The sequence below is a fragment of the Lontra canadensis genome, unplaced genomic scaffold (assembly GCF_010015895.1).
Source record: "Lontra canadensis isolate GAN:19392208 unplaced genomic scaffold, GSC_riverotter_1.0 scaffold90, whole genome shotgun sequence".
In the NCBI taxonomy this organism is placed as follows: domain Eukaryota; kingdom Metazoa; phylum Chordata; class Mammalia; order Carnivora; family Mustelidae; genus Lontra; species Lontra canadensis.
Window position 1 is genome coordinate 423,102 of NW_022631084.1, and position 27,873 is coordinate 450,974.

Consider the following 27,873-nt stretch of genomic DNA (forward strand, 5'->3'; position numbering starts at 1 on the left):
CCATTATAGAGGCATACACCTTCTATAAAGATGTTGTAGGACAACACAAAAAGGAAGAACATCTTTTTAGACTTACCACCTCCAGAAGTGTAAAATAATAAATTTGTGTTATTTTAAGCCATAAAATTTGTAATTTGCTGCAGAAGCAATATGAAACGAATATATGATACTAGAGCTTAATCTTTAAGGCAGGCTGTCCCAAGCATAGACTAGCTCCTGTAGGACCTGCCCACTGGCTTATACGGCTACCTACTTGGGAATGTGACGGGGTATGTCAGGATTAGATCCTGAAGGGTCTTCCTTCCATGCAGAGAAATTGGAAAGAATCCAAAGGTTGTCAGAGACCACTGAAGGATGAATAGCAGTAGAGTGTGACAAAATCAGATTTGTCTTTAAAGGGGTAGATTGGAGTCTGGAAGTAAAGAGAAGGAATGGGAGATTACTTTAGTACCCCAGGCAAGAAATGAGAAGCCTACTTTGATCACCTTCCATAAGATAACCTTGCTTATTCCTTGAAATTTAAGTGAGAAGACAGAAAGCAATGATTGTGTTCTTCAGATATTTGAAGTTGTCATGAGGATGAGTGGTTAGACATGGTCTGTGCTGTACTAAGATCAAGGTATAAAGTCATAAGGAAATGTTAAATGTACTAAGTAGCATACTTAAATGGACTAGAAACAACAGACTTCACAAATAATTGGGTCTTACCTTTCTTTCATCTCTTCAACAAATATGCACTTGAGTAGTTAGAATGTAGCAGACATTAGGCATATGATGGGAACAAAAGAGATAGACACTGCCCTTGATGGAGCTTAATTTCTTTGTGTACTGTGTGTGGTGCTGTTTACAGATAACTTATATATAACCATTTAACCAAGAAGCAAGCAAGCTCCCAATCAGGATATCTGAGAAGTGATTTATACACAGGGGAGAGGTTAGCTTGGAATGAACTCTGCCCAGGGAAAACCGGAAAGGAAGATAACCCGGGAGCAGTTAGGAAGCCTGTGCAGGTCTCAGGCACCATCGCCCGAAGGAGAAACACTTTCTCTCCCCGCAGCTTCCCATTTGCCCCGCCTCCAAGCCCCACCTCCACCCCAACAGCTCGCCAATGCCTTCCCTTTCCTCCGCGCCCTAGCCGCCCCTTTAACTCCCAGTTCTCGGGCCGCGGGATTTCGAGCTCTTCTCTCGCGAGATCCTCGCTGTATTGGAGCCGGCTGTGGTCAGTACTGAGGGGGCTGTGGGGGTTGTCGTGTTGCAGTTTTGCTGCAAATCTGCGTCTGTTCCAGACTAGCTAGGTATGTTCTGGGCCGAGCTCCGGCCTGCTGTCGCGCGGGGGTGTCTGAGGAGAGAGTGGGGCGGATTCCCCTTCCTCTGGCAGGCCTCCGGCCGCGTGCATACCGCGTGTGCGCCGCGGTCCGGGAGCCCGCATGAGGTCCCACCGGCTGGGTGCGGGGGTCGGGGTGGCCCGCGGCGCCGTGACGCCCATGGCGATTTCTGCATCACGGGTCCGAGGCCCGGTCGCTGCCGGCGTGAGGGTGAGGGTGGCGGCCCCGGCCCTTTCAAGACCCCCGCTTGGGCCCGTAGGAGTTGGCGCCGAAGTGATGCCTTCGGTCAGCGGCGGAGTTTAATGGCCCGAGTGTCTTACGTATGGGAAACTCCAGAATTCCCTGGGTTCTGATATTAAAGGAAGTTACTTTTTGGAGTTGCCACGTGGAATTGGTTGTTAACCGCTTTACGAGGCTTGGCTGCCTTCCTTACTCAGAGGAGAAGGAAGATTTGTATGGAGCTGAATGGACAAATGACTTAAGTCCCACAATTCATTCTCTTAAAATCAGAGCATACAGGAAAATGGAGTATATGGCAGAATCCACCGACCGCACTCCTGGACAGATGTGAGTCGTATCCCTTTCCCACGTTCCCTTTAAGTTTAAAGATACTGAAGTGACTCTTTGAAACTGCCTGCCTGTGAGGAAAGCTTATTTTGTTTTGTTTTTTTTTTTCGGAGGGAATTCTTTGTCTTCAGTGGGAAAAGTGGAAAGCTTTATTTCCTGAGACAGTCAGACTCATTTTTAGCTGGAAAGTTGTAGTAAATACTTCAAGAGTGTTAAAAAATAGTTCAAGAGTGTTCAAGAGTTCCATATATGTTCTTGATTGGCTCTGTCCATGTGATAACCATTAGCCATACGTGGCTTTGTAGATTTAAAGACATTAAAATGAAATAAAACTAAATGTTAAGTTCTGTACTCATACTAGTCACATTTCAAATTCTGAGTAGCCACATGTGCCTGGTGGCTAGCTACCTTATTCAACATCCATAAATTATAGAACATTTCTTTGGGACAACATCAGTGATTGCTAAACATTTCCTGTCCCCAGTACACATAGAATTATGACATCAGTCCATTAGACTGAATCACGAGACATGGTATGTTTTCCATCCTTTGAAATGAAAAATTTTCTGCTCTGGTTAAATGTTTGCATTTTGGCAATCCTCTACTGGCATCTTAAAAAAAATGTCTTTGTACTATGAAGCTGTCTGATAATTACTATTAGAAATCGTTAGACTCTCTCAACCCTTTGGACATCCCCATACTTAAAGGATTTTTGGAGTTCTAGCCATGCTTGTTTTTTTGCCTTAGTATTCCAAGGTGACACTTTATGTATAGCATCTTTGAAGATTACTTTGCCAGGGTTTTGTATTGTTTTGTTTTGTTTCCTTATGTTTTTAAAGCGGAGATGCTATAGCCTAACTTGAAGGCTTTTGTTGTCTGTTTGATAACCAGTGCATTTATGAAACTTAACTTGAAAAATTTATGCTTTATTGAAGCTTATGCTGTGAGTGTGGTGTCCCGATTAGTCCAAATCCTGCCAATATTTGCGTGGCCTGTTTACGAAGTAAAGTTGACATCAGCCAAGGCATTCCGAAACAGGTCTCTGTATCTTTCTGCAAGCAATGTCAAAGGTACAGTGCAGCACTATTTTATTCTACTTAAAGTTGAGATTTATATATGGGAAAGCCACTAGGATATGCTGAGATGATACCCAAGGTACGTAGAATAAAGCATATGTAATTGAGATAAAATTGTTATTTATGTTGGTGTCGCCAAAGATTTTAGGATTTGCAATTTTGTAGTGTACTTTTCTAGTTTGCCCTTTTAATCTGGTAAAGTTACTGTAAAGCTGTTTGACTTTGCTTTTTCTTATAAGGGTTTAATAGGTTTGGTTTATACAGTTAATAGATATAAGTCGGTGTTTGTAAGGGTAAGTGAAAGCAGATTTAGTTACTAAGGACATAATATTGTTATTATCATGAGGATTTTTTTTTTTTTCCACCAGAAGCTATGTATGATAAAAAGCCCCTTAAGTTTGAATGTTTTAAGTAATTTAGCAAGGTGTTTTAAAAATCTATTAAAATGCCAGAGCACCTGGGTAGGTTAGTCTGTTAAGCATCTGCCTTCTGCTCAGGTCATGATTCCTAGGTCCTGGGATTAAGTTCCTGCATTGGGCTACCTGCTCGTGAGGAAGCCTGCTTCTCCCTAGCCCTCTGCACTCCCCCACCCCCAACTCATGCTCTTACACGTGCATGCGCATGCTCTCTCTCTCTCAAATAAATAAATAAAAATCTTTATTTAAAAAATCTATTAAAATGCCATTGTAACAAAGTGATTGTAGTTAGCTGTTGGTAACAAAACTCCCTAATGATACTGCCCCCATAAAGTTAATTGCCTGTAATTTCCTAAGTGGGTTAGGACTCTAGTGGTTCTTAACTTTTTTGGGGGGGGGTTGGTTCATGAAACCCTTTGGGAATTTGAACACTGTCTTTCCAGAAAAATATTTAACACATGAAACTTTCCTGTACTGTTTCAGGGAGATTACAGTTTGCAAGTTTGGCAAGTATAAGGCTTGATCAGTTACAGATATTTGCTATTCTTAAAAGCATGGTAGAGTGAAAAAAGCACTGTACAAATAATCTGGAGACGTAGTTTGTCTTGGATTTCTCACAGACTAGCTTTTTGAAACTCTGCAGTTAACCTCTCTAAAACTTAATCTCATCAGAATGAAAGGGCTTTATTAGATAGATGAAGCCCTTTCTAACTCTAAAAGCATGCTTATAATAAAGGAACCTGTATAAGGTTTTTGAATGAACCTTTATAAATGAAAATCAGGAGCCTAGCTGGTTCAGTAGGTAGAGCTTGTGACTGTATCTTGGGGTTATAGGTTCAAGCCCCACGTTGGGTGTAGAGATTACTTAAAAATAAAATCTTAAGTAAATAAAAGTGAAAATCAGAACATTCACTTAACAAACATAGTGAAAACAAGCACTCCTATAACATATTTAGAAGTGCTATGTATTTAATATTTATTGAGCACTTACTATGTGCACTGTCCTAAGTCTTTTTTATTTATTTATTTATGTATTTTTCAAAGATTTTATTTAGGGCACCTGAGTGGCTCAGTTGGTTAAGCAGCTGCCTTTGGATCAGGACATAGTTCCAGAATTTTGGGATTGCGCCCTGTGTCTGGCTCCCTGCTCAGTAGGGCGTCTGCGTCTCCCTCTGCCCGGCCCCTTGTGCTCACTCCCTCTTTCTCTTGTCAAATAAATAAATAAAAAAAAAATAAAGGTTTTATTTATTTGACAGGGAGAGAGAAAGCACAAGCAGGGGGAGCGGCGGTAGGAGAGGGAGAAGCAAGCTTCCCGCTGAGCAGGGAGCCCCATGTGGGGCATGGTCCTGGGATCATGACCTGACCTGAAGACAGCGCTTAACTGACTGAGCCACTCAGGCACCCCAGTACTGTCCTAAATCTTGAGCAGGCTGGATTAAAAAATCTTAAGGCATATGCCCAGGGATTGAAATTTTAATTTAATTAGGTTTTATAAGATTTAAAAACATGTTTTGCAATGTAAAATTTGAGAAAGGACTTTAAATAGATGAATAGTCTGAACTACTATTGATACATAGTATGAGGTACTAATTTACCTTTTCTGTGTGTGAGAAGTCAGTTCTCAGCCATTTGGTTTATTATAACCATTTTAAAGCTATTTTCAGGTAATTTCTTACCTGTTTTTCAAGGTAATAGCTTCAAGAAACTCTTAGGCATTTTGTCAGACCTCCCTGGAATTCTTTACTGGTATTTGAAGTAATACGACCTGTTTAATATCAAAGTAGCTTTTTCAAATATACTTGGGATTTCACTTTTTAAACTGAAGCTACTGATCTAATTGAAGGTTTTCTGAAATTATTAAATATATTTGAAATGCTTCAAACCAGTCTTGGGAATTATTATGTCTGATTAATAATCAGTGTTATATCTGCAGAGTCACATTGAAATTTTTTGTTTTTCCTGAGAGATGCTGGGTTTCATTATTTTCTTTCCCCCTCAGGTATTTCCAGCCACCTGGAACTTGGATACAGTGTGCATTAGAATCCAGGGAACTTCTTGCATTGTGTTTGAAAAAAATCAAAGCCCCTCTGAGTAAGGTAGGTCAGTCCGTTAAAATCAGTTTTTATAGGTATGTGTTTTTGTTTCTATGTTTTAAAGTTACATGTATTTTTATGGAAATGAAAATAATTTTGCTTTAAGAGATTTAATGTAGAATCATTTTTTTTCATTATTTATTGAGAACCTCTGTGCAGTAAATTTTTTTCTGAAAAAAATACATAAAACCATTGCTAAACATAATTTAGAAGGCTATAGTATTAAGGCTATGGTATTTAGTTTCTTTTTATTTTCAGTGTTGCTCTAGAAAGAAAATATTTGTGCCTATTACTTAAAATCAGTGCATTAATGTCTCCAAAAAAACCCAAATTTAAGCCCAGTTTATCTCTCTGCATAATAGTTTCAGTTGTCTGTGTTAAACTTTATGACTTCTACTTACCCCAGCTATGTTTTTAACTGAGATGGACTCTTGGTTTGAAAGTCCAGATTCTCTTTTAAGCTCTGATAAAATTTCCTGTAATAGTTCTTTGGGATTTTTTCGTCCATTTCTTTTTTTTTTCCTCCCTGGAATTTCTGTTAGTCTATGTTGTCCCTACTGGCTTAAAACTTTGTCTTTTCCCCCTTATATTGTTTGTTTTTAATCTTTTTGTCTTCTTTTTTGTGTTCTTGGTGGTTTACTTTATGCTCTGGTCTCTGTATTGATTTTGTTTTGGTTCCAGCAGTGATATTTTTATGTTCCAGAGTTTTTACCATAGTCTTACTGTTTTTGATGCATTCTGTTCTTTTTAAAAATTTTTTTTCTTTTTAAATTTTTTTTTTAATTCTTTGGATATAGTTGACAGAATATTAGTTTCAGGCATACAACATAGTGATTTCACATCTTTATAGTTTATGCTGTACGTACAAGTATAGCTACCATCTTTTACCGTGCAATGCTATTACAATATCATTGACTATATTAACCTGTGCTGTACCTTTTATCCCTGTGACTTTTTCATTTCATAACTAGAAGCTGTATTTCCTACTCCCTTTACCCCTTTTGCTTATCCTCACAGCCCCCTTCCCTCTGGCGGTCATCAGTTTGTTCTCTGTATTTATAGTTCTTAATCTGTCTATTGTTTATTCATTTGATTTTTAGATTCCATGTATGAGTGGTATCATATGGTATTTCTCAATCTGACTTCACTTAGCTTAATATCCTCTATGTCCACCTGTGTTGTTGCAAATGGCAAGCTCTCATCCTTTTTATGTCTATATAATATTTCGTTTTCTATATATACCATATCTTCTTTATCCATGCATCTATCATAACGTTTAGGTTGCTTCCATATCTTGGTTATGATAAATCATGCTGCAGTGAACATACAGGTGCATATATCTTTTCAAGTTAGTGTTTTTGTTTTCTCTGGGTAGATATCTAGTAATGGTATTTTTGGATCATACAGTATTTCTATTTCTAACTTTTTGAGGAACCTCCATACTGTTTTCCACAGTGGCTATACCAATTTACATTGCTTCCAACAGCATTGTATTCCATTGAATTTTTCTGAAGGTTATGATAGTAGGTTTGTAAAAAATTTTCTTCTGTTCCCTAATTTGTCTCTGGAGTCAATTTTTTGTGTAATTTTGTCTCACTTTCGTACTTCTGGCTTTCATGCTTTTGTCAAATGTCTGATAAGTCTTAATAATTCATTAGTTCATTCGGCAACCTTGATTAAGTGTCAGCCCTGTCAGTCTGCTTTTGGTGTTGGGGATATAGCAGTGAATGGCAGAGACAAAAATATTTGTCTTAGGTAACTTTTATTCTAGTTGGAGGGGAGGGTGTGGAGTAGGTGTATTATTCATTTGTTAAAAGGGTCTAAATTCTGTGGAAGGAAAAACCAGGAAGGGGATAAAAACTGCATAGGGGAAGAGTTGCGTTTTAAAATGGAGTGGTTAGCATTTTATGTCAACTATACTCAAACAAAATAAATAAGTGAAACAGACTGTTTGGGTAAGGCCTCACTAATAAGGTGATATTTTAGTAAACATTAAAGGCAGTATGGAAGGGAGCTGTGCAGAAGTCTGGAGAAGAGAATTATGGGTAAAGAAAATGTGTTTGGCTAGAGGCAGGAGCATAGCTGTGTAGTTAGCATGAAGTGGGAAGGGGAAAACTAGTGGGGGATGAAAACAGCAGTCATGGAAAGTCACAGAAGGTTAGGTTTTTACTCGGAGTGTAATGGGTATAGAGGGTATAGGGTAGAGTAGTAAGATGAATGATTTATCATTTATCAGGATCCCTTGCTGCTGTGTTTAGAATACATCTGAGGGAGGTAGGAGTGAGGGACCTTTAGGAAGTGATTGTAGAAATCATGAGTAATGGTGATATTTGGGTCAGTAGTGAAGGTGGTGAGAAGTGGACAGTCTGGATCTAAGGAGGAAATCTGTTATTTACATTTCTGGTTTCTCCATAGAACTCTAAACCTAATGTGTATCTTAATATCCACTGAACAACTTTGTGTAGGTACATAATAGATAGATCCTCTTAAATTCAGGTGTCTGAAACCAAATGCAGCATCTTCTCTCCCATCAAATCTGTCCTTGATTTATTTCAGAAAAGTAGTTATTACCTAGATGCCCAAACTGGATACTTAAGCCTCATTCTAGAATCTGTTCTTTTCCTCCTTCACATACCCAGATGTCATTCAGTCTTACAGATCTCATTTCCTAAATAACTCTTGGGTCTTTCTGCTTCTTTTATTTCCAGTACCTCTCAGTTCAGATCACCTACAATTCCTGCCTAAATTATTGAAACAACCTCCATTTTGTTCCTCTTCCCTCTTCCTCAAAACACCTATTTTAGCCATATTGAGAGCTACGTTGAGTTCCTCACATGTAGCAGAGTTTTTTGGCCTCTGCAGATATAGCAGTAAGTTACACTGTGGATTCAGCATGAGATGCCCCCTAATGCATTTTTTTTTAAAGCCGTGTACTTAATATAGCTAGAATAATCCAAGTAGAAACTTTGTTTATGAGATTTCTAGTAGATGATGAGTCATCAGATCTTTGCTTTCTTCTAAAAAGTATAATTTCCATTTTAAAACACATATTATTTTAGGGAAAAGGATTTTTTCTGTGCAAATTCTTTAATTTTTGCTTGAATTATACCGGTTGCATTAATGTAGTCCTTAGATGGTCCTTTTACTGCTTTTTGTTGCCATACCGCTGATGATTTTTTTTTTTTTTTAAATCTGGTGATGTTGAGTAGTGATGCTAATCATAGATTCCTTAAACATCTTAGGAAATCTGTTTGTTAATGAGTTGTTCTTTTATCTTTTTTCTCAGGTAGGAACTTACGTTTCTTTTTATTTGTGTCCTTTTGAAGGTTCGGCTTGTAGATGCAGGTTTTGTTTGGACTGAGCCCCATTCTAAGAGACTTAAAGTTAAACTGACCATTCAGAAAGAGGTGAGCTGTATACAGTTTTCTCAGCATTTCTGAAGTGTAGGTAGTAAAAATGAGGGGATATATTGGCAAGTTATTTTATGGTTTGAATAGCTTAAAAGGAGAAGATTATACTCTTAATTTTAAGCTTTCTGGGTTTTGGGGGACAGGGTCATCTGCCAGATGATTAGGTCATTAGTAAAAGCAGCCCTTGCTCTTGATTAGTGGCTAAGGTTATTTTTATTAGGAAAAAGATTGAGATAAAAGCACGAGCTAAGACAGTGTTTCTCAGACTTTGTCTTTTTTTTTTTAATACATACACATGTATATAGATATTTAAATTCTTCAAAGACTATTTTTAAACCATTTTAAAGATAAATGTGAAATGTTAATTTAATCCTACAAATTATTAAACTTGCTTTTTTTTCGAAATAGGATTATTTTTATGATGTTTAATTGATTTATTGTGGATGTCCTCAAAGCATTCGTGAAAAAAGACTTATGTTAAATATTAACTTTAAATATTAAAGTTACTAAACATTATTTTCTTTTAGGAAAAAATACTCGTTATTAAGCAGAAAGGAAAGAAGGAGGAGTTTGATTTGTTTTTTTTTTCGCCCACTCCCATCAGGTGATGAATGGTGCTATCCTTCAGCAAGTGTTTGTGGTAGATTATGTTGTTCAGCCTCAGATGTGTGGAGATTGCCACAGAGTAGAAGCTAAGGATTTCTGGAAGGCTGTGGTTCAAGTGCGGCAAAAGGTACTGAGAGAAAGATGATGATTGAATCCTGCGTCTTGTATTCATCTTTGTCAGTTAGGAGCACTTAGTAAAACCTCCTCCTTTCCCTTCTTTTCAAATCCTTTAGGCACCAGGGATAGGCTAGGTTTCTGGAACAATCACTTTTAAAAATAGGTCACTATCATGTTTTAGATAATCTTTAAAGATCATTTTTGTTTCAAAAATCAGTGTGCTAGATATATAGATGCTTTTTTTTTAACATTTCACTATTAATCTAATAATGCATTTGTATTTAGACTTTGCACAAAAAAACTTTCTACTATCTGGAACAGTTGATTTTGAAATATGGAATGCATCAGAATACACTTCGTATCAAAGAGATTCACGGTGAGTTAAAATTTAAAAGCATTTCAATTGATGTCAGAGTTATTTCAACTAACATAGGTCTTATCTTTATTGATAATATCTAGAATAGTACTGTACAAAGGAACAGTTTCTTCTCTTAGGAAGAAAAAAATCTTGGTTCTTTATCCGCACTGTCCAATATGGTAGTCACTAACCGTATATGGCAGTGGAGTACTTGAAATGTGTCTAGTGTAACTGAAGAACTGAATTCTTGATTTTTTGATGTTTTAATTTAAATTTACACTAAGTAGCTACCAGATGAGTAAACCAGTAACTGCATTAATATAATATAAAGTGCTCTGATGGAAAATTCATTGAAAACTTATTGTATGCAAAGATCAGTTACTGATTGGAAGAAAATTAGTTTTGAGATCTGTAAGTTCTTTTGTAATATTTTTGGTTTTGATATACAAGTGATATAGTTAGATTTCTTAAAGGTGGAATTCAGAATTTTTTGCATGATTTCATAATGGTTCCTTAGAGTTTGTTCTGTCTAGAATATTTCTCTGATTTATAGTAGAAAACACAAATATTCTTAAGCAGACTCTTAAAGTTAATATTTTTAAATGGTGCTTGCTACTGGTGAACATCTGTATTCATTTGTTTTCCTAGTCTCTATAGACTTAGAGATAGCTGTTCTTGAAGGAATGACCAAATTCTTATATCATAGTCATTTTAAAGCTCGAGTTCCATTGTTACTAACTGATCTATTACTCATACCTTGTATGTCTTGGGAAAGTAGAGAAGTGTGCTCTTGGGTCCTTAAATGAGGGGAGATGTATGTAGCACTGTCACCTGGAGGAAATCTTTTAAGCTTTGTATCTGACCTAAATGTTTTACCAGTAGACATAAGGTTAATAGTCTAGATCTGAGAGACACAATTTATTTATTTTTTTTAAAAATTACTTACTTATTAGAGGGATAGAGAGACAGAGAGAGGAGTATGAGCTGGGTGGGGGAGGGGGACAGGGAGGAGCAGAGGGAGAAGGAGAAGCAGATTCCCCTCTGAACAGGGAGTCCTATGGCACTCCATCCCAGGACCCTAAGATCATGACCTGAGCCAAAGGCAGATGCCCAACTGACTGAGCCACCCAGGTGCCCCTAAATTGGTGAAACACAATTCAGTGAATACTTACTGTGGGTAAGGTACTTTGCTGCCTGTTTAACATAGTGCCTGGCAACTTGTGGTTAGCCACCAGGGAAAAAGACATCTTTGTTCTGCATAACTCTCCTTTGAGTAACTCTTTCGGGGATAAGTAGATCCAAATATTCTAGCTAAGAAAGCAAACCACTATTATTCTTTTTCATCATCATGGCAGAAATATACTCAAAGAATTTTTTTGTAGCAAAAGACTTGGATACATCTTGGGACATACTTTTGCAGTCATTTTCAAAACCAAAAATATTGCAAGTTCATCAGCCCTTTTTTCATCAAGAGGAGTTAATCTGTCCTCCCCCACGCCCCTGCCCTGACTAGTCCTTTGTTTGATTTAATGAATTTTTCGTTTGTGGTTTATTTGTAACCTTGTTTTTTAAAATCATAGTAATAGTAAAAATAGTAAAAGTTCACACATATGTGAATAAAAAACCTCTACATCACTTTTATCAGTTTGTGATTCCAGAGGTAGTCCTTTAACGCAATATAGTATAATATGTACTCTTTGGGGGAGAGGGAGCAGAGGGAGAGGAAGAGGGAGAATCTTGAGGAGACTCCCATGTTCAATGTGGAGCTCGACAAGGGGCTCAGTCTCACAACCCTGAGATCATGACCTGAGCCAAAAATCAAGAGTTTAGACACTTAAATATACTGAAGTTTGTAAATTTTCATGAGTACATGTTGGTTTTGTAGCTGGTATTTATAGCTACCTTTTCCACTATACATTGCATATTTCTTTTATTTCAACAAGTGTCTCAGTTGTTTTATTATTTTGGGTATATATCTAGGTGTAGACTTGCTGAATCATATGATAAATTTATCATCTTTTTTTATATTTATTTTTAAAAAACTGGCAGACTGTTTCTACAGTGGGTGTATCATTTTACGTTCCCATCAGCAGTGTTTGAGGGTTCCAGTTTCTATGTGTCCTCACCAACATTATTGTCTCTTTTTCTTCATAGTCCTAGAGGGTGATGAAGTGGTATCTCATTTTGTGGTTTTAATTTGCATTTCCTAATGACTAATGTTGATCAACTTTTCATAAGGTTATTAGCCATTCCTGTATCTTTTTTGGTGACATAACTTTTCAGATCTTTTGCCCATTTTTTAATTGGATTGTTTGTCTTGATAAATTTTAAGAGTTTTTAAAAAAAAATATTTCCTGGATACTAGTTCCTCATCATGTATATGATTTGCAGGTATTTCCTTGTAGCTCGTAGCCTGTGTTTTCTTTGTCTTAATGTTGTCTTTTTTTTATTGTGATGTGAACACTTAACATGAAATCTTCCTTCTTAACAAAATTTTAAGTGTATAATATATTATTGTTGACTCTAAGTACAATGTACAGCAGCTCACTAGAGCCTGTTCATTTTGCTTAACTGAAATGTTATGCTCATTAATTGGTAATTCCCTGTTTCCCCCTCCTCTCAGCCCCTGGCAGCCATCATTCCACTCTTTGAGTCTGTGAATTTGAGTATTTTAGGTACCTCGTATAAGTGGAGTCATGTAGTATTGGTCTTTCTGTGACTGGCTTATTTCACTCAGTATTAGATCCTCAAGGGTCACTCATGTTGTTGCATAATGCAGAATTTCCTCCCTTTTTAAAGCTGAATAAAATCTCATGGTAGGTATATACCACATTTTATCTATTCCTCTTTTGTGGAAACAACCCAAATGTCCATTATCTTGGCTACTGTGTGCAGTGCTGCAATATACATGAGAGTGCTAATATCTCTGAGATTCTGATTTCAGTTCTTCTGGATAAATACTTAGAAGTGGGATTAATGGAACGTATGGTAGTTCTGTTTTTTAATTTTTTTGAAGAACCTCCATGCTGTTTTTCGTAGTGGCCACACTATTTCACATTTCCACTGGTGTACAAGAGCCAGTTTTCCTGTATCCTTATCAGTACTTGTTTTGTATTGTTGTTGCTTAAATAATGGCCATCCTAATGAGTATGAAGTGATACCTCATTGTAGTTTTTGATTTGCATTTGCCTGATAGTCTTGACCTTGAGCATTTTTCATATACTTACTGGCCATTTATATGTCTTATTTGGAGAAATGTCTATATAGTTCTTCTGCCCATTTTTAAAATTTAAAATTTTAACTAATCAGGTTATTAGTTTTTTTCTTGTTGAGTTGTAGGAGTTCCTAATATATTTTGGAGATTAACTCCTTATCAGATACATATGGTTCACAGATAATTTTTTCCCTTTTTGTAGGTTTCCTTTTCACTGTGTTGATGTTTCTTTTGCTGTGCAAAAACTTTTGAGTTTGATGTAGTCCTAGTTGTTTTCTTTTGTTGTTGCCTATCCTCTTGGTGTCATATTCATGAAATCGTTTCCAAGACCAGTGCCGTGAAACTTTTCCCCGTTTTCTTCTAGAGCTTTTATAGTTTCAGGTCTTATATTTGACTCTTTAACCCATTTTGAGTTGATTACTGTGAATGGTGTAAAACAAAGGTCCAGTTTCATTCTTTTGCACGTGGATATACAGTTTTCCCAATACCATTTGTTGAAGAGACTGTCCAAGAGTGTATTTTTAGCACTTGGGAGATCAGTCGACCCTAGATGTGTGGATTGGTTTCTGGGTTCTCTTATCTGTTCCATTGTTTATTAGGACTGTGTTTTTGTCATTACCAAGCTGTTTTGATTATGGTAGCTTTGTATTTTGAGGTCAGGAAGTGTGATGTCATTTGAATTGGAAAAGTTTAAAATTTTGAATTCCAGTGTGTAAATTTTTTTCTTTCATCCATTATGCTTTTGTTGTCATGTCTAAGAACTCCTGTTTAATCAGTGTCACAAAGATTTTCTCCTGTGTTTCTTCACATGTTTTATAATTATAGCTCTTAAATTTGGGTCTAACCCTTTTTGTGTTATTTATTTATTTATTTTTGCATGATGTGAGATGAGTGTCTAAATTCATCTTTTTCCATGTGGATATCCTGTTTTCCCAGTGAAAAGTCTGTCCTTACCTCAGTGAATTCTTTGGATGCTCTGTCAAAGATCTATTGACTGTAAATGTCAGAGTTTACTTCTGGATTCTCATTTGTTCCATAGATCCGTATATCTATGCTATGCTAGTACCATGCTATCTTGACTAAAGTTACCAGGTTTGGAAATTGGGAAGTATAATTTCCTAACAACTTTGTTCATCTTGGGAATTATTTTGGTTCTTCTGAGTTACTTAGTTTCCTAGTTAGCTGAATTGTTTGGAAGAGTATTTCTATAAGCATTTCCCAGCAGGTAGGTAGGTATGTTTTTAATTATCCATTTGTTGCTGATTTTTAATGTTACTGCATTATGATCAGATAATACTGTCTAGTAATTCATACTGTTTAGAATTTATTGAAATTAAAGAAAAAATTTTTATATAATTATTTTATAAATGTTCTGTGGATTTTTAAAAATAATATATATTCTTGGGACCGTGTTCTATAATCTCAGTTAAATCAACAAGTTATTCAAATTCTGTGTATCCTTCCTATTTTTAGTCAGTTTGGTCATTTTGTTTTTGTTTTCTTTTTTCTTTTATTTAAATTCAATGAATTAACATATATCCTGTATCATTAGTTTCAGTGGTAGAGTTCAGTGATTCATCAGTAGCATATAACACCCAATGCTCATTACATCAAGTGCTCTCCTTAATGCCCATCACTCAGGTACCCCATCCCCTACCCCCCACCCCTCTAGCAGCCCTCAGTTTGTTTCCTGTAGGTAAAAGTTGCTTATGGTTTGTCTTCCTCTCTGATTTCAACGTATTTATTTTTCCCTCCCTTCCCCATTAGCCTGATTTGTTTCTTAAATTCCATATATGAGTGAAATCATATGATAATTGTCTTTCTCTGATTAACTTATTTTGCTTAGTGTAATACCCTCTTGGTCATTTTGTTTTTGATAGTCTCATAGTAGCCTCCCACAGTGATTGTGCATGTGCTAACATTTATTAATTTTTCTTTTTTTAATAGTTTTGTTTTCTGCATCTCAGTGCTATGTTATTAGATGCATTCCTTTTATCTTGGGAGATTGTTATATAAAATACACTTCTGTGTAGTTTTTCCTCCCCTCCCCCACTTTCTTTAAGTAGGCTTCATGCCCAGTGTGAAGCCCAGTGTGGGGCTTGAACCCACAGCCCCAATATCAAGACTTGAGCTGAGATGAAGAGTCGGATGTAACTGAACCACCCAGGCGCCCCGTTTCTTTCCTCCTATGACCTTGAGTTTTATTTTGTCTGAAATTAAAATTGTGAATCTTGTTTTCTTTTGTTATTATGTCTGATTTGTCTGTTTTTGTTAAGTCTTAATTGATATATTTTTTGTGTTTTCTAATAATTTGATTGTTTACTACACTTTTAATTTGTGACATAGTCATATTAGTAGAGGAAAACCTTATTTTGAAGAATTATTTTCATGTGGCTTTTCTTTTTCTTTTTAAAGATGGTCTGGATTTCTACTATTCCTCAAAACAGCATGCTCAGAAAATGGTAGAATTTCTTCAGTGTACAGTTCCCTGTAGGTATGTTCTGAACCTAAATGTGATTAAGTCCAAGGAGCTGGGAATGAATGTGGATCATATCTGTTCTTCAGGCTTAGGCATCTCTTATGTTAAAAAATTTTTGAATTATAGTGGGAATAATTACGTAATTAGTAAGCTTCTGTTAGATTAGCCACTTTTAGGGAATTATAACCAAAGAGTATGTAAGAATCTCTTTGGTGAGCTAGACATCACCCTGTGATAAATACTATAGTGCTAAAGCTTTGATTGAATGTATTTGAATAAGATAAAAGATGGGGGTAGAGGGCTTTGGGGAGAGACTTCATGGAAGAGAGGAGATCTCTTAAAATGGGAAATTTTCGAAGGTAGACTTTATAGTGAAAGGGGAGTTTAGTGTGAACAAAGACTTTTTTTTGGTGGACATTATTGTGGCTTTTAATGGATGCTATATATAGACTACATTGGTCTGAGCTAAGTGCATGTTTTAGAGTTGTTGAGTAAATAAAATTGAAAAGAGGTAGGGTGCAGTTGGATTGGTGAAGGTTTTGAAATGTAAGTGGTTGAAATTAGGCGTTTCCAAAGCAGGCATCAGAAAGCTGTTTCCGACCTTGGGGAGTGATCATTTGATGTGATAAAAATTGATACTCCCTAGACTATAATAAGGAACCTTTGTCTTTTTATTACTATAAACTTTTTTTCTTGGCAGAAACAAAGCCTCACAGAGATTGATCTCCCAGGATATCCATAGTAACACATACAATTACAAAAGCACTTTTTCTGTGGAAATTGTTCCAATATGCAAGGTACTTTTTTCATTTAATTAATCCATGTCTATAAAAGAGTTCAAGTAATTAATTGGCTTATATGCAGTGTATTAAGGATTATTATTTAGAGGTCTCTACCATACAGGAACTTACATGTCAATATCTACTAATAATGATAAGTACCATAATTTATTGTGAGCATTCCATATAAATTTGTATCTAAGTACTCGAATATATTTCACTTTTTCATCTTGTTATACCTGGGGTAAAGCATTTCATCTACTGCATTCTATACAGTAGATCCTCAGTAACTATTGCATTTTTATTCATTTATATTTTTGAAGCAGGATTTTACCTTAATACAATGAAATGAAATGATAATCTACAATTTGTTAGATCACTTTAAATAACAAAAATGATTCTACAATTTCATTTCCACACTACTGAAATTTATTGTAATGTCATTTCCTGTATTCAAACTTTTCATATGTCCACCAGAATCACAAATTTTAAAGAATATGAACATTAAAAAACTGCAACCAGGCCTTGAGTTAGTCTACCACAGTAAAAGGCATGCCAATTTATAATTTTGAACATGGTGAAATTGAAGCGTGGGGCGTTTAGATGACTTGCCTAAAGTTACATAACTACAAAATGAAGCCAAAATGTGTGCCTAGGTCTGTGACTCTAAAGCTTTAAAAATAACTATACAAATTCATGGTGCAGTGTATAGTAACAGGATGAAATGATAGCTTAAAGCGGTCAGCAGGAACACCTGGCTGGCTCAATTAGGAGAACATGTGACTTTTGATCTCAGGGTCATGAGTTCAAACCCCACATTGGGCATGGAGCCTACTTAAAGAAAAAAAGCAATGTCAGCAAAATTTTTCTGGAAAGGGCAAGATAGTTAGTGTTTTTGCTTTCAGGCCGTATAGTCTATTTTATAACTAGTGGGCAGCTCTGCTGTTGTTTTATAGCCATAGATAATAGGTAAATGAATAGTGAAGAAACTTTATTTACAGAAATGGTGTTGGGCCAAATTTAACTTGAGGGTCATATTTTGCTGACCCCTGGTTTAAAACAGTAAACATTTTCCTGGTACAAAGCCTGGGAAATGTGAATCTAGGTGTAATGCCAACTTTAGGCTATAGGTTAAGTGCTTTGAGTGATTCAGGCAAGTAACAGAATAAATGCACAATGTAAGAGAATTTTCATTAATCCATTGAGACTTACTAAATGAAAAACACAGTGCTGGACTAGGTATTCTTAAGAGATGCACAAGATGCCCCTGCAGTGGAGGAGCCTGTGATTGTGAATACACACAGCTTAAAATACAACTCGGATTTTTTTCATATTTTAATACAGTTTAAAAATAGATAGCTGCATTACTGCTGATATCTCCTAATGTACACGTGGACACATGTGCTTTTTGGCCATTAAATTTTTGATTACGTACTGATGCATGTAGCCATAAAAGAGAAACATGTGGCTTCTCTGAAATTTATTTTTTGTGGAAATTACAAGAAGTCACAGGTAGGTGTAGAAAATCACTCTCCTTTTGATGTTTATAATACTTTGTTTAGAATGTGTGCTGTATTACTATAGAGCAATAAGCATTCACACTTCAGTAAAATTGAAATAAACTTAATACTTTGAATAAGACCTGGAAAAATACTTTCAAAGCATTTTTATTAAGATAGATATTCCCATCTTTAGAAGGAATAGCTTATTTTCTGTTTCTCTAAGATTTGATTGTTTTCCTTAGGCCCTTTGTTAATAGAATTTATAGTAATGTTTTGGTTTGGGCACATACACTTGGGTCAGGTTTATATTGGTGAGTGTTTATTGGAGACAGTTATTTAGGACTTGCTTCACTCTAATTGTTAGTTCTTATGCCTAGGATAATGTTGTTTGTCTGTCTCCAAAACTGGCACAAAGCCTGGGAAATATGAACCAGATTTGTGTGTGTATTCGAGTAACCAGTGCCATCCATCTCATAGATCCAAATACCCTGCAAGGTAAGTTTTAGGAAATATTTGCCTTGACAGTTTTGTCCAGCAAACTGTAATAATTTATATTGCTAATTTTATCAAATATTCTTGGTAATATTGTTATGAAAAACTAGTTAAGATATTTACTGCTGTTTAATTCTTACAAAACACTGGCATTTTTAAAGCTTTTGATGAGTAACACCTGTATTTTTTATTTGAAGAAACAAGTCTGTGAACTTTTAAAAAATGTACTAGTTTTAGTCCACTTGTTTTTACTGGAATTGACTTATTTACCTCATTTAATTTTTGTGAATAATTATTTAAGTTCATTGACAAGTTTAGTAAAGTTCGGAACATTTCACTTATAATGCAGTAAAACATTTCGTTTAAATATGAGTTTTAACTAGTTTTATCATTATTACACATGATTTTTAACATTCCCTTTAAAAAACTTTTTTAAAGAAGATTTCATATTGATGAATCTCCTGCTTCTTGATCTTTTTAATGGACTTCCTGTAATTTTTCTGTTGTAAAAAATCAAACTTTTTTTTTAAGGAAGTCATTTAGTATCCTTGTCAATCATAATTCATAAGTTAGAGGTCTTTTTGCAGTTTTGGGATGAGTATCTGTCAGGTAGAACTTTATTTCCTGTTAAGTAGCTGAGATGACGGATAATGTTTCTTAAGTGCCAGTACATGAAACAACTATATAACTGAGTGGATCTGATCTCATTTACTTTTTGTTATTTTTTTTAAGTAGGCTTTTTTTCGAATCCAAACGTAGGACTTGAACTCACTACCCTGAGATCAAGACCTAAGCTGAGATCAAGAGTTGGTCACTTAACTGACTGAGCCACCCAAGCACCCTGATCTTACTTTGAAGACCCTTAGCTCTGTGGGGTTCTGATGATAGTAACTACTTACATTATTAACACCTGAAAGTTTTCTTGTGCTATAAGACATTTGGGGCTGATTTATAGGAATAAATGATGATTCTAGACAGTTGCCACTGTGGTCTCTTGCCCTCATGCTTCTCAGTTCATATATATCAACTTTTTTCTACTTAATACATTTGATGGCTTTTCAAATACTTCATTTTTTCATGTTCTGTGTTTCTACTTAGTTGCAGATATTGATGGAAGCACTTTCTGGAGTCACCCTTTCAATAGTTTATGCCATCCCAAACAGCTAGAGGAGTTTATTGTGATGGAATGCAGCATAGTCCGAGATCTAAAACGCAGTGCAGGTGCTGGAATGATATCAAAAAAGGTAAGTTCCATCCCGCCCATCTTTGTTCTCCGAATTAACTGTTTTGGTCCCTCTTTTGTATTTTTAGGTTTTTTAGTAGGTGAATATTTCCAAATCGTGGTTCCACGTAAAGCTAGTACTCCATTAGGTAACAAATGCATTCCATGTTTGTATGTTACTTAACACGTGGTCATTTATTAGACTTAATACTATCTGGTAAATTCATTTTTCTCTTTAATGTTAGAAATGTTTTAAAAAAATGTTTATTGTAAAAAAGCATTTCTTAGCTTTACTTTTGTATAGGAGCACCAAATGACAAGCAAACCTTTTTTGACTTTAAAAATTTTCAGACATTTTGAATTTAAGTATATGTTATATTAGCACTAATTACTGAATACTTCAGTATGCATTTCTAAAACATAGGAACATTTTTCTACAGAATCCAAATATTATCGTTCAGATTTCCTCATTTGTCCCCAAATGCCTTTTATGGTTTATTCAAACTAGTACCTGGTTAGGGACCATATATATTCAAACTAGTATCTGCTTGGGGACCATACACACACACACACATTTTTTAAAAGATTTTATTTATTTGACGAGAGAGACACCGAGAGAGAGAGGGAACACAAGCAGGGGGAGTTGGAGAGGGATGAGCAGGCTTCCTGCTGAATAGGGAGCCCCAATGCGATGTGGGGCTGGATCCCAGGACCCTAGGATCATGACCTTGACCAAAGGCAGACACTTAAGGACTAAGCCACACAGGTGCCCATATTGAATGTGAATGTTATACCTCTTAAATCTTTTATGTAATAATGGCCCCCTTCACTCCTTTTTTTTTTTTTTTTCCCTTTATGATACCAACTTTCTAAGGCAGTTAGGGCATTAATCCATTAATCTTATGGATTTCTTACTGTTTCTCATGATGCTTTTTAAAATCTTTCTTAATTTCTTGTATTTCTTTTAAATGGAAAGTGGATCTAAAAGACTTAATTACACTTAGGTTATGTTTGGCCAGAACATTTCAGAAGTGTCACTCTGCTTTTTATACGCCAAGTGATAGTAATGTTTGGCTGTTCCACTGATAGTCAGATCCCTTCATTGTAATGTTAGATTTTTTTCCCCTTTGTTATTAGCTTGCTTGTCTTCCTTTTTTCCTTTGGGACATTCAGATTGTCTCAAATTTAGCCAGTGGGAGCTCCTGTGCCTTTAAAATTTTTTTTTTTTTTTTTTTTTAACAACTTGTACTTTTTTAGAGCAGTTTTCAGTTAATAGCAAAATTAAGAGGAGGTAAGAGATTTCCTGTATACATACCATCTGCCTCCACACCTGCCACAGCCAACCCCTCTATCAATACCCATCCATCAGAGTGGTACATTTGTTAAAATTGATGAATCTACATGCATACCTGATCATTGTATTTGATAATGAATAAACTTGCTATAAACCACCTTGTGTTTTCAGGTTTTGTAGAGAGATAAGCTCTCAATTCTTTTGGATAAGTATGTATCAAGGAGCATGTTTGTAGTATCATTTGGTGAGATAGGTTTAGTTTTGAAGAAACTGGTAATTCACTTTTTTTTCCCCCAGTTCTTTTCTAAACCTGGGAACTATCGTATATTTCAGTTTCTCCCTTTATCTCTTCTTTCATCTCTTTGAGATTCCCTAATAGCCTAGTCTATAACTCTTAGTATTTTGCTCTTGATCCCATTTTACTTTCATCTCTTTTTGTTAGTAAAAAGTATTGGCAAGTGCTATATTTAATTCAGCCTGAAGTTACAGTTGCTTGTAAAATCCTGTATTGGAAAGGTACTTTAATGGTTTTCTAATTTAAAATTTCAAACTTGGGGAGCACCTGGGTGGCTCAGTTGGTTAAGTGTCTAACTCTTGATCTCATCTCAGGTTTTGATCTCAGGGTCATGGGTTCAGGCCCTGTGTTCAAGCCCTCCATGCTGTGCGTGGAGCCTACTTTAAAAAAAAAACCTCAAACTTGGGATGTTGTTTCTGCAACAGATATTAAGCACAAAAAGGAATATACTTCAAATAGCAGACATCCAGTTTCTCTAGTAGTGGTAGTAGTGCCACTGGGTTGCTAGATTGCTTTGTCTGAACCTTAGTTTTTTTGAATGTTATGTGTAAAACAAGGGGTTGTTACGATGTTTTCTGGAGTTAAGATTTTTCAGTTATTCTTTTTGCTCAGTCTGTATTGCCTGTTACCCTGTGAAAACATTAGTTTTGAAAATTCTATATATGTCGGTATTCAGGTGATATTATTAATGTTTTCTAAAGTCTTAAATCTTAATAAAGATATTTATTTTATGTATTCCTTATTGAGTCTTTTTTTGTACTAAATACAGTAATTAGTTAATTTTGACAGTATTTCAGAGATCTGAAAAAATAAAACAATTGCCGTCTTTAAAATGAAAATTCGAAAACCAAAATCAACATTGTATATAGTTTCTGTGAGATGCATTTTGAGTTATGCTTGGGTTATTGAAGAGTGCGTTTTCTTTCCTGTCAAGCATACCCTCGGGGAAGTCTGGGTACAGAAAACTTCTGAAATGAATACAGATAAACAGTATTTTTGTCGCACTCATTTGGGACATCTTCTAAATCCTGGAGACCTGGTATTGGGGTTTGTATTATTTTACAGTATTTTAAACTGGCAGTTAGCATTGCAAATTTTCTTTGGGAGCCAGCAAGCGGTCTAAAATACTACTAAAAATGTGTATTCCAGTAAGAGTTTAAGAGTTCTTAAGAACTTTACAGTTCACTTTATTGATAGCTAAATTAAACTAGACTGGACAAAAACCCATAATCACTCTATTTGGCCATCATTGTAAAGAATTCTATATATTTTGATTTTGAGTAATTGAACCCTGAAGTTGTATGGTTAGATCATATTTATAGCTTTTTTGGGGAGTGGATAGTTTTTTTTTATTATGCATATGCTGTTGCTCAAATATTTCACTTTTTAAATATGGAAGCCATAGTGTAAAGCTCCTTTATAGGCACAGGACAGTCTGTTTTAATACAGAGCTTATCAGCATGCTTTAAGCATTACTTTTGCTCTTGCGGATTTTTTTTTTTTTAACTAGAGAGGAAGGTTTTTTATTTTTATTTTTTTAATTAAATGGAACCATCTAACTGAATTCTAATGTTATACTGATATGCCTCTTTTGATTCCTCTACAAATATATGATAAGATGGACAGTGATGGATAATCTGTGAAACTTGGAGGTAAAAGTATGTTGTTATCTTTACCAGGACATGTGGAGGCATGTTCATTGTATAGTAAACTGCAAAACTTTTAATGTGGGAAAGGATATTAGATGTGCTTTCAGGTGAACATACATTAAATAAAAAGTAATGTGGAAAGAATAAATGTTTTTGTCATTAAGTGTTTAATTATTTTTATTTCAGGTTTGATTTGGCCAACTGTAACTTAAATGATGAGCATGTCAACAAAATGAACTCAGATAGAGTCCCAGATGTGGTAAGGCTTTAGATTTTTTCCTGTGTTAAAGAGGATTGATGCAATAACTCTTATGGGTAAGATGTGTGAGTTCACATTTATGAAAATAACAAATCAATTTAGAGATTCTTTTGAAATTGCAGTTAAGGTTTAAAGGCAGAAGCCTTCATATAGCATCATGTGTCTTTGTGGGGAAGATCCAAGATTTATTGAGTTTTTTGTCGCTCTTATAATTGAATTTCCATTCTCTGTCAAAATGCTTGATACCATCTGTAGAGCAAAAATAAATTTGCAGCTAAAAATGATGACCATTAGGACTTAATTTAGGTTCATTCTTCTAGGCTCAGCTTATTTCATATATTGTTCAGTTAAAGCATTTAGAATTAAAACCATTATTCAGATTTTTCAGGTTTGACTATAATTGCAGTTGAAAATAATCTTTTGGAGAAAAATGTGTTGAGTTTTGGAGTTTTGAGTTTTGGAGAAAAAATGTTTCTTCTGAAAAAAGCCTGTTAAGTTCTAACATGAGTTTATTAGAATCATAAGCAAGGGTGAACCTTGTGAAAGTCTGTAATTCTTGCTTGCTTAATCTTCACTGATTTCTTTAGATGTGGGCAAAAATGAAGTCATGGTATAAGAAGGACTCCCCTTCTCACCACCCAGTTGTGCTTTTATTAATTAATTAGTAAGTTAGGAAATAGAAGCATAGTTTAGATAAAGTCTTAACAGTCATAAGAGGAGATCAAGATGGTCATACAAGATTTTGTGTTGTATAAAATTATTTATTACATAATTTTTTAAACTATCCTAGGACATATTTTTGTAAAAGACTTATGTAGTTCTATAACTGCTTATTAGTAGTAATAAAAGCGGGGAATGTCTGCCTGTGGTAATATTTCAGGATGATTATGTGAATGGTAGCTGAGAACTGAACTTTGGTATAAAGAAGGACACCAGAGGGGTGCATTGGTGGCTTAGTCTGTTAAGTGGCTGCCTTTGGCTCAGGCCATGATCTTCCAGTCCTGGGATTGAGCCCTAGGAGCCTCAGGAGCCTCCCAGGTTGTTGTTGTTGTTGTTGTTGTTGTTGTTCTTCTTTCTCCTCTTCTTTCTTTAAAGATTTTTATTAAGTAATCTCTGCACCCAATGTGGGGCTTGAACTCACAACCCCGAGATGAAGAGTCGCATGTTCTACCGACTGAGCCAGCCAGTGCCCCAATTTATACGGGTTCTTATTTCCAAAGAGGAGTTAATACAGGTGCAGCAAGTGGAGTTAACTATCATAGACTGCCTCATTTGAGCTCTGCAGTCAGTGGGGAGTCTGCTGCTCCCTCGCCCTCTGCCCCTCCCCCCACCCCCCACTTGAGCTTGCTTGCTCACATTCTCTCTCTTGCTCTCTCAAATAAATAAATAAAATCTTTTAAAAAAAGGCACTAGAAATGTGAAGTTTTTGGTGTAAAAAAACAGCAATTGTCAATCACTGGAAATTTTCAGTTATTAAATTTTAACAGTTATGAAACTAATGGCAGATTGCATTTTCATAAAATACTAAGTACATGGAAAAAATATTGAAACTTCTCTTGTACTGCTCCTTGATCCCTACTGTCATCAGTCTGTTGACTTTTCTGGCTTTCTCACAATCTTTCAGTTTTTAACTTTATTGGATTTTGAGGCCCCTTTACTTTGTTCCCATTTTTTGTAACTTTGCAAATATTTCTGTTACTTTTAGGTATTAATCAAGAAGAATTATGACCGTACCAAACGTCAGCGTCGCAGAAACTGGAAACTGAAAGAACTTGCAAGAGATAGAGAAAACATGGATACAGATGATGAAAGGTCCTACTTTTCTTTAAATCTTCTGTATTGTTTCAAAGGAAATCCTTATAATAAGTCTGTAGAGTTTTTATATTGTAATCATCTCATGATTGTTGCATTCAATATTAGTTTTGTATTCTTACTGTGTTACTTGAAACAGTGTAAGAGGATATAATGATATTTAACATTTAATTATTATTTCCTGGGTTTTGGCCTGAGAATTGCAGTGTTAATGTGAACATGCATTTGAGAAGCTAAAATAAGTACCTGTGGGTATCACAAATAGCAAGTGAGTAACTGTGACTTGGGATAAAAAGAAAATAGTCCATTAATAACAAATATGCTGTTTTTCAAACAACTTAAGGAGAAATGAAGATGTTGTCTTCTAGAAAAGTATATTGGGCGATTCAAAAGTGGCCTTAATGCTGGTGAAGACACTGATATCTAAAAAAATGAAGAGTTTAAATAAAATTGTATCATGAAATGGGAGTGGGAAATAGTAGTATTTCCAAAGTACAATCTCATAAAGTAATTTAAAATAAGTATTTATAAATATATAATGTTAAATTAATTGGATATTGTAAGTACATATTTTATTTCATCTGTAGTCTTAAAAGTATATGTATTTTTTTAACTTGGTCATAAGACTGCGGTTGGGATGGTAAAGTAGGAGGACGTTTTCTTACTGTTTCGTATTCAATATCACCTTATATCCAAGTGTGTATTTTTTTAATCATATAACTTTGAAAGAAAACATTTTTTTAACTTATCAGAGTATTTAATTAACATCCATATTTGACTTTCAGATACTATTTTTAAAGATTTTAATACTTGGAACACATTTATCTTATAGTGCTGAAAATGAAGAAAACATCATACTCATTGGTAAAGATGAAATATTTAAATATTTCCTTTTTTTTTTGGTCTCGGGTATAGGTCTGTGAATCATCAGGCTTACACACTTCACAGCACTCACCATAGCACATGAAATATTTAAATATTTCTTTATCCTTCTGTAGGCAATATCAAGATTTCCTTGAAGATCTTGAAGAAGATGAGGCAATTAGAAAAAATGTAAACATTTATAGAGGTTAGTGTTTTAGGGGTGTTTGATTTAAATTGTATCTTTTGCTTTTGTGTAGGTATATTACCCCAGTGTAAGTATTTTGGTATCTTACACTTTCATTCCATAAATGACTTCTTTTGTTTTTACAACTTGCTAAACATTTATAAAAAATAAAAATACTTGCAGAGCAGTAAGAATTACTAAAATATCGTTTTACCACATTTGATATCATTTGTATCCTACCGTGATCCCTCAGCTTCCTGATTCCTATACTAATGGATATTTATTCATATATTTATGTAGTTCATTTAGTGACTGTAAATACCTGCTCTAGATATGATACAAGAACTGCAGATATAATGTGGTTAAATAATAGTAATGATGATGGGGGCAGGCATTTTGCATATTTCCATATTTGTATTGATTTGAAATCCTTGTTTTTTTGTTTTTTTTTTTTAGATTCAACCATTCCTGTGGAAAGTGACACAGATGATGAAGGAGCCCCTCGAATTAGTCTGGCTGAGATGCTTGAAGACCTCCACATTTCCCAAGATGCTGCTGGTGAAGAAGGTGAATCGATGATGACACAGTGAGATTGTGCTGTAGATGATTTTCATATCTCTACGCTCAGGATGTTGGACGAAATAACTCCTACTGTCTATTCAGTCTGTGCTTCCGTATTAAAGAAAGGAGAAATTTAGTTTTAAAACTTGAACACAACAGGACTATTTTGATTGCTCGTTCAAAACACTGAAAGAGATAGCTTCGAAGTTTTTGGATAGAAGATTATGGAGAATGTAATTATTAATGATATTCAGGCCATTGTATGTGTGGAATTTTTTGTTTGCCTTTTTTAGGAGACCCTAGTATTTTCGCATATGTAGTGCTGGATTTGAAATCTCAAAAGTTGTGATGTCTTGGAGGTTACCTTAATCTTCAAGTATAAAACAAGTTTTTACATTCATTTTGCTTTGATTGCTTACTAAAAGAGCGTATGAAGAATCATTAATATGAACTTGTTATGCACTTTGATCCACTTTAGGTCATTTTTATGTTGGGGTAGGTAAGTCGGGGTTCAGTTTATTACCGGACGTTGGGGGGAAGTTAATCTATTTTATTCATAATATTAACATCTTCAAAAGCTTTTAATTTGGGGTTATTTTAATTTTTATTGCAGAAGAAAATATATTTAAAGTATTTGTGGATTTGTAATAAACATAGACTATTTAAAGGTTAAAAAACAATTTGTTCTTTTGTGATTTTTGCTCATGCCAGCTTAGAGCAGTAGCTTGCTTGTGTCATAAGAATGTCTTCCTATCACTTAAAGCATTTTTGCTTTTGAAATTTTGGTTTACAAATTGAGAAGGAATTTTCTTTATATAAGTTTCTGTCATTGAATATATCACCATCAAAAAGAATATTAGGACCCAGCATATAGATGATGAAATGATAAAAATGATCTTTATGCTTTATAAAACCATGAATCAGGCTTGAAAAAGGAATGCCTTCCACATCCTTGAATGAAAAGCATTTACTTGAGTTTTAAAGTGTCTTGAGAATGAAGTTTTAAGATCCTATTTCTATAAGTAAGATCAGACTTAATAAGTGTGCCAGAACTAAAAGCTAATTCATAAACTCTAGGTATACCACTACATAAGGAAATTGAGTTCAAGTGCTGAATGGAGCATTTTCCTTTTTTTAAGATTTGACTTCCCAATTCTGAAGTTATGGATAAAGTCCTGAACTTTATATAGTGGCTCCTGTTCTGTCTGCCTATTTAGTTAAAATTTTCACTTGTCGTTTTTGTTTACCTCTTCTATGTCAAGATTTTAAAAAGCATGAAAATAAAAACATTCTCCCCTT

The 27,873-nt window shown here is 35.1% G+C and overlaps 1 protein-coding gene across 1 annotated transcript; it reads left to right on the forward strand.

Annotated features, from left to right (window-relative positions):
* Positions 1-1,721: 1,721 nt before the first annotated feature.
* Positions 1,722-27,873, forward strand: NMD3 (NMD3 ribosome export adaptor). Its single transcript, XM_032836073.1, has 15 exons — positions 1,722-1,892; positions 2,828-2,962; positions 5,384-5,480; positions 8,804-8,884; positions 9,492-9,620; positions 9,896-9,986; positions 15,598-15,676; positions 16,362-16,458; positions 18,320-18,437; positions 19,533-19,678; positions 22,180-22,292; positions 23,081-23,153; positions 24,859-24,965; positions 25,964-26,034; positions 26,470-27,873. Exons 1-15 carry the CDS (start codon positions 1,849-1,851, stop codon positions 26,601-26,603), a joined length of 1,515 nt encoding a protein of 504 aa, XP_032691964.1. The 5' UTR covers positions 1,722-1,848; the 3' UTR covers positions 26,604-27,873.

Bases quoted from the DNA above. Each gene is read 5' to 3' on its own strand.
- NMD3 (XM_032836073.1), top strand. From the start codon at position 1,849: ATGGAGTATATGGCAGAATCCACCGACCGCACTCCTGGACAGAT. The intron at 8,885-9,491 runs GTGAGCTGTATA...CACTCCCATCAG, and splicing joins AACTGACCATTCAGAAAGAG to GTGATGAATGGTGCTATCCT. The intron at 23,154-24,858 runs GTAAGGCTTTAG...TGTTACTTTTAG, and splicing joins CAGATAGAGTCCCAGATGTG to GTATTAATCAAGAAGAATTA.